Source organism: Suillus fuscotomentosus (assembly GCF_016647785.1).
Source record: "Suillus fuscotomentosus strain FC203 chromosome Unknown F5891scaffold_22, whole genome shotgun sequence".
In the NCBI taxonomy this organism is placed as follows: Eukaryota; Fungi; Basidiomycota; class Agaricomycetes; order Boletales; family Suillaceae; genus Suillus; species Suillus fuscotomentosus.
The window spans coordinates 18628-29743 of NW_024539534.1; the positions used below are offsets into that span (position 1 = coordinate 18628).

General features: G+C 43.9%; 1 protein-coding gene across 1 annotated transcript; it reads left to right on the forward strand.

The window, feature by feature from the left end:
- Positions 1–79: 79 nt before the first annotated feature.
- Positions 80–375, forward strand: F5891DRAFT_1028665 (uncharacterized protein; the record flags this gene model as incomplete). Its single annotated transcript, XM_041361490.1, is given in 3 exon segments — positions 80–134; positions 148–149; positions 193–375. Coding segments are annotated over 3 exon segments (184 nt in total), but the record flags the coding sequence as incomplete, so codon positions are not given.
- Between the last annotated feature and the right edge of the window lie 10741 nt (positions 376–11116).

Consider the following 11116-nt stretch of genomic DNA (forward strand, 5'->3'; position numbering starts at 1 on the left):
TACGTCTTATTTCAGTTGTGATGATGCGATAATGGACGACCACCTTTCACTACAGGCTTTGCGCATCGCGCGACGATGCAGGTCGTGTGCGCGGTGATCACTGATCTCAAGTTTTTCACTTTTGGTTTTGGCCGCCGGTGAGTGGTATCGTTCATCTTTCCACCTTTTCTCATGCCTTACTTGAAAATACTAGAGTGTGTCCTGGTCAACATGTCGCGAATCGGTCCATCTTCATCAATACGGCTGTTATTCTCTGGGCTTTCCGCCTTTCAGAGAATCCTGCAGCGAAGATTGACACGCTTGCAATCTCGAATACTGCAACCGTACATGCTGCTGCGTTTGAGATATGTTTAGAGAAGAGGATCGATGAGAATGTGATCAGGGAACTATGTGCACCGGGCAAATAAAATGTGTTTATTTTAGAAACTTGAATTCAATCTTTGTACAAAGAAGTTCTCCTTGCGTTAGAGTCTTTTCGTTGTCTGTCCGACTCGAATTACATGACAACTCATGGTCTCGAGCCTATACAACCACAGATGGTCCAAGCTTAGTCGAACCTGGTTCGAACACGAACCGGACCCTCCCGAACGCGTTCGGTGACGTTCGGTCCAGGGTTCGACCAAATGGCTGAACCGAACCTATGGTTCGGTTCGGCGTTCGGAAAATTTGCCCCAAGAACCGAACCGAACCGGACTTCGGCAGCACTATCACGAAGGTCCTGCTCAGGGAACTGGCTGTGTCGGAGTTCCCTAGAATGCCTTCGAAGCCACTTCTTCACTATAGAGAAAGTGTGAGTGACAGAATAGAATGAAACATGTCTGAACATACAGCAACTAAAGTGTCAAGAGCAGCTTACAGCATACGCCTAACCACCCAGACATCACGACAAGTGACATATTGTCAGCAACACCCTAAGTCTGTTGTTATAGTTCTGATGACGATCCCGTAGATGGGAACAAGATAGATTGCTGATTACAAGACTGCGATGGTAGAATAAACAAGGTCGAAAACAAGGAACGAGACTCTCGGTGGCACGCGTCATAACCAAATTAAAAGCCCACTAGTCCTCGGGCTACGCCTTTTCATCACATTATCCTCTCCCAAGGTCGATGTCTTCATCGACGATCTCTCTAAATGTCTCTATCCTCCAATCATACACTCCTTGATTTGGCATCGCATATCTCCATTCTCCTCCAGGTGGTATACGAATTTTGAGGCGTTCTCGTTCACGCGCCAGGAAGGTTTTGAATGCCTCGTTGGTGCCATACTCATTCTTCAAATTCTGCTCTGGTTCCCAAGTATTCTCTTCTCTTGGTTGTCCTCTCCATTTCACCAAATATTCCCTTTTTCCACATCTCTCTCGACTATCCAATATACCCTCAACTTCATATTCCGGGGTTCCTCCGAGATCTACTGGTGGTGGTGGTGGCGGCGATTGCTGCAATGGGGAGGTTGGTGGTGTGTAGGGACGAAGAAGAACAGTGTGGAACACCAGATGGATTCACTTCCAAGTGCGAGGTAAATCCAATTTGTAGGTTCGCTCTCCAACCTTCTGAATGATTTTGAAAGGACCAAAACGACGATCATCGAGCTTCTTTGAAGGGCGGTCAGATTTAAGGTTGGTGGCCTCCAAGTAAACTAAATTTCCCGGTTGGTATTCAGGAGCCTTGCGACGGTGTTCATCATAATAATGTTTCATGTCACTCGCTGCTTTTGTCAAGGTGCTAGTGGCTTCCTGCGCAAGATGATGCATTCGCGAGGCGAAGACGTCAGCGCTTTCCGCCCTCATGTTAGAACAGGGTTCAATTCCTTTGCGAGGATGACGGCCGTAGTTTAGGAAGAAGGGGGAATATCTAGTGGAGGTTTGCACCTTGTCATTATAGTTAAATTGAGCGAGGGGTAACCACTCTGCCCAGTCGTTCTGACGGTAATTGGTGAATAAATGAAGATATTGCTCGATTTCTTGGTTTATCCGTTCGGTCTGACCATCTGTTTGTGGATGATATGCTGTGGATAGATTGGTTTGGATCCCAAGCAACTGATTGAGGTCGTGCATAAAGCTAGACACGAACTGAGAGCCACGATCACTGATGATGCGTTCAGGAATACCGAAATCCTGCCATACTCGATCTCGGTACAAATGTGCAAGACCTTCGGAAGTCAACTCTCCATTTGTCGGCGTGAGACATATCATCTTGGACAGTCGGTCCACAATAACGAGAATGGCGTCACTTCCCTTACTCTGGGGAAGTTGAGTTATGAGATCCACTGATACAAATTGCCAGTTATGCTCTGGTACTGGATTAGGCGCGAGTAGTCCGAATGGCTTTGCGGGAAAGGTCTTAGTGCGCTGACATTTCTCGCAGCCACTCACATAACGCGTTACATCCGCATGGACTCGTGGCCACCAATATGTCCGCAAGATTAACTCTGCTGTTTTGTAGCGTCCTGGATGACCAGACACAGGTAGGTCATGGTGAGAGTGGATGATCTGATCTCAGAGGGATTGTTCATTCGGCACATAAATATGATTCTTCCACAACCTCAATCCGTTCTCTTCCTTCCAGCCTCTCTCGCCTTTCTTTATTGCCTCTCTTACGAACCTCTCAACCCTCTTCGATGCGCGAATCTTCCACAAGATTTCGTCACCCTCCATCTCTACCTCCGTTGTTACTGCTCGGAACCATTCCTCTTTCAATAAAACTCGGTCTTCGTTATCTTCCTCCCCCCGTCCATGGTCCGCTCGCTGTCTTCTTAGATAGATGATCTATAGATAAACACCTATAAAACAAATATCTCCACGGTCAGCGATTCAGACAAATACCAATGACTGATAACGTGGTCGTTCGTGGGTGGCTAGTTGTATACTACCCAAAGTATGTTCAGCTAAGGATACTTCTGCAAGATCAGTAATACGATGGTCAATCCAATCTTTGGACTTGACAGGAAAATAAACAAACAATGGTCAGCCCGACAGTATGGCAATGACCAAAAGAATATACGGGATTCTTCCTCAAGTTCCCTTTCAACAACAGTGCCTCGTACCAACTATACTCCAAAGAAATGGTGCAGAATTACAATGATAAACCCCCTCAGCACAAAACAGGTAGAATCAAAGGTCAAGACTAGTCAAATGCTTTATTGTAGAACTCTTAGCTCAATATTGAACCTGCTGTCAAGGAACTCTTCTTTGAGTATTCAAACAGACTCAGGAACGGACGTCCTTGGGTTTACTACCAAGTCCCCTCTTCAACGGCTAAAGCCTAGCAGGCACAGAATATCTTGGCTCAGTATCACTACTCAGATGAGTGAGGTCAAGCTTCACTATCAATTCCTAAAGTCTCCCCACTATGCTACTACTGAGTCTTAGGTGGACGTAGAGACAACACGAATATTTTGGATCAGTATTTTTGGACAAAGAACACCAAAGGTTAGTGAAAGTAAAAGGAAAAGAAAAAGAATAATAGAAATCAGAATAAAAGTGTGGCTGTACCTTGCTTGCTGGTTGTTGCACACAGTGAGCTCACAGCGGGTCGTTCAGTATGATGAGCTTGCAGTATTACTGTCTCTTGAGAGTGTTCCTCTCAGTCTTGAAACAGTTCTTGACACTGGTACTGACACTTATCACACCTTACTTCACAACTTAGTGTTAGTTGGGCTGAGAAACACCCTACTACCTGCTGGTATCTGCTTTTTATTTCAAAAACTGAGGTCATTATATACACAATAAATGTGGCTGTGCTACTAGTGTATTCAAGAGTCATCAAGAGTCATAATGAGTCATATGTGCAAGGTGAGTCATAGTGAGTCATAGTAAGTATCTAGAGTGAGTCGTAGTGAGTCATATATTCAGAGGGAGTCATAGTGAGTCATTGGGTATTTGCTAAGTCATGTGACCTGTCCAACCCCTGATGACAAATCCAGAAGGAGAGTAAGAAGTGTCACATGATATGAATCCTGTGCGTGGCTGTCTTTGCTTTGCTTTGTTGGAAGGGTGAGAATGACGCGAGCCTAGTATTTAGGGGTTTACTAATGTTTTTCCAGGACAACATATGTGGGAAATATTTTTCACAGTCACCTGACATGTGTGGGATTCTGTCTGGGTCATCACCATGGCTGACTAAGCAAAACTCATCGCAGAATTAAATGTACTAAAATATTCAGGCTGCTGGCATATAAACTTGAAAAAATAAAAAGAAAAGCAAAAAATATTCCCTTAGCCTCAGTCCAACTTCAGATAAAAGGGAAAAGGGTTTCATAGTGGTATTTCAGGGTATTTGACTCATGAGAGAGTATTGGTCGTCCATGCACCGAACCGGTTTGGTGCAGGTCATCTAGTGGAAACTGAGAAATCAATCGTCCCCGATTGCAAACTCTGAAGGGGGAAGGGTGTTCAAGCCCTAGCTAGGCTGGGTTCATCTTCTGTGTTAGGAAAAGGGTATCGTAATGGGTTGGTCATGATATGGTTTTGAGGCAGGGGTGGAAGTTCTGCCTGAAAATCTTCTTGCTGGGTAACCCGTAATCTTTCTTCTATCTCATCAAGTGCACGGTTCAAGTCCTGTGCTGTTATGAATATGTATTCACATGTAGGGCACCGCCACCGGAGAAGGTATGCACCCCTTATTCTTCCACGATAGGGTCGTACATCTACCTGATAATGTAGATCTCCATGTGGATGCATTTCTCCTGCGTGCCATGTAAACGAACTTCCTAACCGATCAATCTGACTTTCAGCTATAGTCAGCTGGCTTTGGAAATGTTCTTCATTTGAATATATTTGACCAAGACGAAGGTATTGGGTGGGTAAGAACCCGGGTTCAGGCTGAGGATTTACCTCCAAGCCTTGCTCAATTCGTGTTGCGCGATTCATTGTTCTCCAAGACAGATTGTGGTACTTGCACAGATATCGTCCTCAATAATTTCTACGTAACCCGTATGTTTGCTTGCTAGGATGTATAGAGCAAGGGCGTAGATAGTGTACAAAATGAGTTCCAAGACTCGCATAGTTGACTACAGTTATGGTACGTGTTTGATTTGCGGAGACGAAAGACTGCCGAACGTAGTATATGGAAATGCAGACCGTAACGGAATGATGTATACTACCAAGAAAAAGACTAACTAATCAGCTATGAAAGGAGTGTACTTGTCAATTAGAAGAAATCAGGCAGTGGATCCAGACCCCTAACAAGGCTTAATATTTCATCATAGCGGCGATCCTGAGAGCTTCGTACCAAAATTTCACTTCCGAATTCCACAACACTATTCCCAAAGCTATCCATTCCGTCCAATTGCTTCTGAAAGTCGTCAAGGGACCGCATAATTGCGTCCGGCTCTGTGGCCTTGAATTTCCTGAGACACTTGGTGCGCTTCTTGCACCAGCGTAGAAAGCGAAGGTGTTTGGGAAGGGAAAGGACGTGAGTAGACAGGGTAAGACGAACGGGCGGTGGAGCGAGTGGATTAGTGGGTTCATAGTCCAATGGAGTGACATGTACAACAAAGACGTCCTTGTAGTGCTCCACTACTTCCGAAACTCGGCCAGTGAAGATCTGGTGGAATTTGGACTGGTCCTCTAGGCGCACAATTTGGCCGAGGGCAAAAGTGGCGTGATAGGTGCAGCAAATTTGGTGGTACGTCCAGCAGCGGTCCGGTGCGGAAGTGTATGCATCTGGTTTGGTTTCGATGATAGGGTGCCGATGAGTCAGGTCGACAAATGACTTGGGATGGCGGCGGAAGAGCATAGTTAAAGAAAGAGAGGAGTGATTTGCAGCCAGAAAAAGAGTGATATTGAGTAGCGCTGTTGTGTGCCAGCGGAAAACTGAGGAACGCCTTCAAATTTTGGCGTCCTATATATGAAAGTTGTACAAGGGTCTTCAGGGATTTAAAGTATTACTATACTAGGCAAAATTGAAAGTCCCTGCGATCTAACCCCTAAATGAATTTGTGAATGAAAAAGGCGCTGTCTGTTTTATTAATGCCGCTAGGGTTTTAAGTTATTTAAGGTTTGCATTCTTCCTGTTGCCGAAATTAGGGTTCCGTCATTAATTTAGGTTCCGGCTCAATTGATTGTCCTTCAGCGCGCAGTAACCAGTGAATCAACAAATAGCATGTGGGGCAATGTCTCTTTACCAATCGTTTGTATCCCAAATCCCATAGTACAGTTATAGTAAGTAAATATCCGGAAAATAGAGTGGCATGTGAACAGTGTATGTGATGTACAAATAAAACAAGGCAGGCTGCTTGTGTTTCATGCAATAAGCGTTCCTCAGCAGGTACGCTATTCATTAGAAAAAAAAAACTTTGGGGAGGGGAAACTAGGGAAAACTAATCTAAAGAAAATGTTACCCACGACTGAACTTCTATTCTTTCAATTTCCTTCAGGTGAGCTTCTACGTTCTGGGCCCGTTGTTCTAAGGTAGCGCAGATTGGGCAAATCCAGTTGGGAAAATTTGATAATGTATCCCGTTCTTCTGGGCTTAATGGTTCTGTAAGGTACGCGTTCCCAGGTTCTAACAAAATGTCACTAGTTCCTTCTGAGTGTGTATGTTTCTCTAGCACGTGGCCGATCCAAACGGCTGTAATGCGAAGCAAGTTAGCGCAGGCTTTCTGGCGCCACATCTTTAGCTGCTGTGGGGAGTAGCTGGCTTTTCTTTCGCTATTCCACTGGTCCATCAGAATCAGGGAGAAGATGTTCCTTTTCAAGTTCCTCAATTCCTTGAGAAAGTCTCCAAAATTGGTGCGAGTTTCTTGATATGTATGGCAACAGTCTAAAGGCAGCGACTCCACGACGGGATATTATACCGTCCATTTCACTTAGTACATATGATCCTCCCTGAGTTCGCCGTTCTACTTTATAAGGGCCAAGATAACGGGGTTTAGTCTTTCGGTTTAGTTCCTTTTCTATCCGAGTGTTACGTACCAGTACCAGATCTCCTGGTTGATAAGCTTCCCGTCTTAATCGCTTTGAATACTTCTTCTCAAACTGCTCTTTTGATTTGAACCGAGCTTTCTTTAGGGTTTCTGCTGCTTGCTCTAGGTCTTCGGGACGTCTTTCAAGCTGGCGTATTCTAAGTGCTAGTAAATCCACTGAAGTCATTCCGCTCTTAAATCCATCTACCATGAATGTAGCTTCTGCTAAATCAAATGGCAAAACTGGGTGTACTCCGTGAACTAAATAGAATGCAGAAAATCCTGTCACCCGACTAGTGGTAACTCGGTCCGCAAATAGAGTTTGGGGGATCTTCTGAGGCCATTGTGTAATGTTTTCATTGCATGCCTTTATTAATGCTTCTCGTAATATGAAATGCCCTCTTTCAACTACTCCGTTAGCCTGAGAGTTGTTTGGTGAAATTGTGACATGTGGAATATTCACTTTCCGCATAAGGGCTGAAAATGCTCCTTGCACTTCTGGTCCGTTGTCGGTAGTTATTTGCCCAATAGCTCCATATCTGCAATAGAGGTCTTCCCAAAAAAATTTGCTAAGGGCCTTGGCATTAGGTGCTCTCAGAGGTCGTCCTTCTACATATCGTGATAAGTCGTCCCTAGCCAACACAATGTATTTGAATCCTTGGGCTGGAGGCATGTGCATAATGTCAATGTAGACTTTCATGAATATCGTAGATGGGGTAGAAACTGTAATAGGAATATGCATTTTGGTAGTGCTTCGAATTTGACAAGGGTGGCATGACTGTACATGATGCCGTACATCTGAGAATAAGTAGGGCCAGAAGAACCTGAGCCGTACTGTGTCCCACGTGGCAACTTCGCCCCTGTGTCCAAGCTCTTCATGTGCCTGATTCAGAATAATTGCACGCTTTTCCGGATCAAAGACTACTAATAGGGGTGGTCTAGCCTGCATCCTCTTATACATTTTTCCATTCTGTACAAAGAATTTGACAGCTTTCTTCAGGAACCTCTTCTTTGCTGAAATACTTGAGAATGATGGTGCTTCTAGGGTAGTTAGAAATTTGAAAATATCCTTAAGGTTCTGTTCCTGCAAACCTGTTCCCATGAATACTGTGGAGGGAGATACCGTCTCGTCCTGGTATAATACGGTAGTCCGGAAACATGCTTGAGATACTTCCCGTATATAATGCTAATTCATCCAACCAAGAATCATCCTGAACCTCGATGATTTCTCCTTCACCTAGACCTCTTCTAGACAGAGCATCTGGTCCTTTGAATTTGGTAGCTGGAACATGGATGAGTTTGAAATCAAACAAAAGGATTCCTTGGATCCAGCGATTGATAGCTGCATTCGGCTGAAGGTCGGGCTCATTTAACATTCCCTTGATATACTTGGCATCAACTTCTACATGGAGAACTTTCACCCCGATGATGTAAAGACGGAAATGACGAAGTGCTCGGTAAAGTCCATATAGCTCCAGCTTTGGTTGTGAATAGCGGGCTTCTACTTCATTAAATGGTAATGATCCATATCTCGCTGGGCGCTTACGTCCATTCTCATCAATCTGAGATAAGATAATTCCTGCTGCCATATAGCTAGAATCCACTGATAATATTACTGGCAAGTCTGAAGTATAGTCAATTGACCTCAAGGCAGGTGCTGAAGCAACTAGTTTCTTCAAAGTTTCAAAAGCTTCTGTACGTCTTTCATCCCAAACAAATTCTGCATCCTTTCTCCATAGCTCACTCAAGGGTCTTGCTAGGGTGGAATAGCCTGGGATCCATATACGTACAGTACCACATAATCCTAGAAATGCTCTAGCTTCCTTTGGAGTTGTTAAATCTGGCCAGTTCAGAATCTTATCTACCTTGGTCTTATCAGGGATTCGTCCTTCAGGGGTACAGGTTTGTCCGACAATCAAGACTTCTGGGAGGCACAGTTGAATCTTAAGTGCTGAGAATGTAGCACCAGCTTCCTTGACACGATGCATAATTCGGTGAACATCTAGGGCATGAAGCCAAATGAATTTGCGTATTCCTGGATTCTCTGTTAAAACAATAGGCTGACCATGTTCATCTGGAAATATAGTAGTAGGGCCTTTGATGGGAAGGTCATCTATGAATATGTTGGCTTTATCCGGGATTTCATCTTTGAGTACAAATGTCATACATTTCTGAAATTCTGCAGGAGAGTTGGTAAATCCGGTTGGAAGCGATGTAATGCGAAGTAGTCCTAGGGGAGTTAGGAATGCAGTAAGATCTCGACTTAATGGGTGCAGCTTTCTAGCATCAAATCCCCAAAATAAATCAAATACTGTGTAACATTGGGCTCCTGCAAAAGGTTCTACAAAGTCATCAAGAATGGGTGGTAGTCCAGCGTCTCGAATTGTGACCTTGTTCAAAGGCTGCAAATCATGGACTATCCTAAGCTTTCCGTTCTTCTTAACTACACAAAACCATCGCGATCTATATGCTGATTGACTAGCTTCATAGACTCCTGCATCGATTTTCAGCTTCAATACATCTATAACCTTGCTTCGTATTCCAGGTGGAATTGGGATATTCTTATATTCCCATGGGATATGTGGAACAGTAGGAATAATATAGGGAGAGAAGTAGGATTCTTTCAAAGTACCCCTGTCTGTATCTTCAAAGGCTAATGCATCCTGGTGCAGCCACATAATATATCGAAACAACTTCTCTTCTTCTGATCGTAAGAATCCTTTGGAATTGATATTCAAAGCGTCAAGTCGTTCTGCAGTAATTTTCCGGGTGGGAATTACCTCTGGGGGGTTAGGGGATAAGGGTACAAGAGTGTCTAAAGGGTCATTTGGGAATTGTCTCACCACTTTTGCTTCCTGGGGAAATACTCCTGGAACTGGGCGTACTTTCTTGTCAACTCGCTTATACATTGTGAACGACTTGGCATTATCTGCACTGGCTAATGGGTAATTGAAAGAGCTCTCAGGGGTCCAAAACATCCCTTCATTCTCATGTCCATCAAGGGTCATTGCCCATATTGAATCTCCAGGCTCGAAATGATTCTCTACACTATCGGTCCACATGGTTACCGTCTCTTCATCCTTACTTGCAAACTCATCTATGGTTGCAGAGTCGTATAGTTCTGCACGTCCTTCCCCAAAATCTTCATATTCGTCAAGAGTATTGCTGGCTCGTGCATAGAGCCCGTGGCTTAGTTGCATGGTTTCCAAATTTTGCATTTGGAGTGACATCGGTTCCCTGAACCGGTTCTGGTATATATACGTGTGACTTGTTGCTAGGGTTATGACTGCGTGAGACTAGGTTGTCAGGCAAGGTTAAGTGTTGCAATATGTTCTAGGCTCGCGGGCCGGTGGTCTCTGTTTTGCTTTTGGTAAATTCTTGGCAATGTGTTTTCTTTGTGTATTTTGTATGTATTTGTGGAAGATTTGCAAAGCTTGAGCCAGTAAAGAGTAGTTTCTTAGACTAAAGTGATTTGATTTGGTTGATATTATGGTTAATGTTGATTTAGTTGGGATTGTATATTGATAATGGGACTTATTGAATTACTTGAATGTTTTAGGGACTTAGTGAATTTTCCGTCCTAATAGTTCTAGGCCTTCGATCGAAGATTCTTTCAATGAACCAATTTTAGATTCATTATATACATATGTGTGTTAATATCAGGTACCTAGGGGTCTTCGAACGAGAACTTCCTTCATATCAAACAATGATTTCCCACGTCCAAAGTAAATGAATACCAAAAAGAACTGGTCACGTGACATATAAGTACAAACTCGATCGTTATATTTGTATTTTCTAGTTATGATGCCAAAAATAGACTCACTCAAACGGATGCAGACTTTCAGAACGGATCAAAGTACAAAACAGCACAAGCAAAACACTTCTGTAGGGATATGAGTCTACGTATACGTAAGGGCAATGTATGTATGAAAAAAAAGCTATTTCTAAGTATAGAAGATGAGAACTAGAGTGTGAATAGAAAGAAACATGAGCCGGGTATAAGGATAAACGAAAAAAAAATGACTGACCCGCCCTATTCCAAGAAGTATGGGCCTTCGCGTTGCGCATTGAAGCAGCGCTCATGTTGGGACTCTGCAACGTGCAGGAGGTAGTTGAGGCTGGCGTTGGCCGTAACGCCAGTACCACGGAGGTCGTCGAGGGAATAATTCTGTAAGAGTTGGTGGACAGTGTCTTCGTCAGGGAGGGAGAG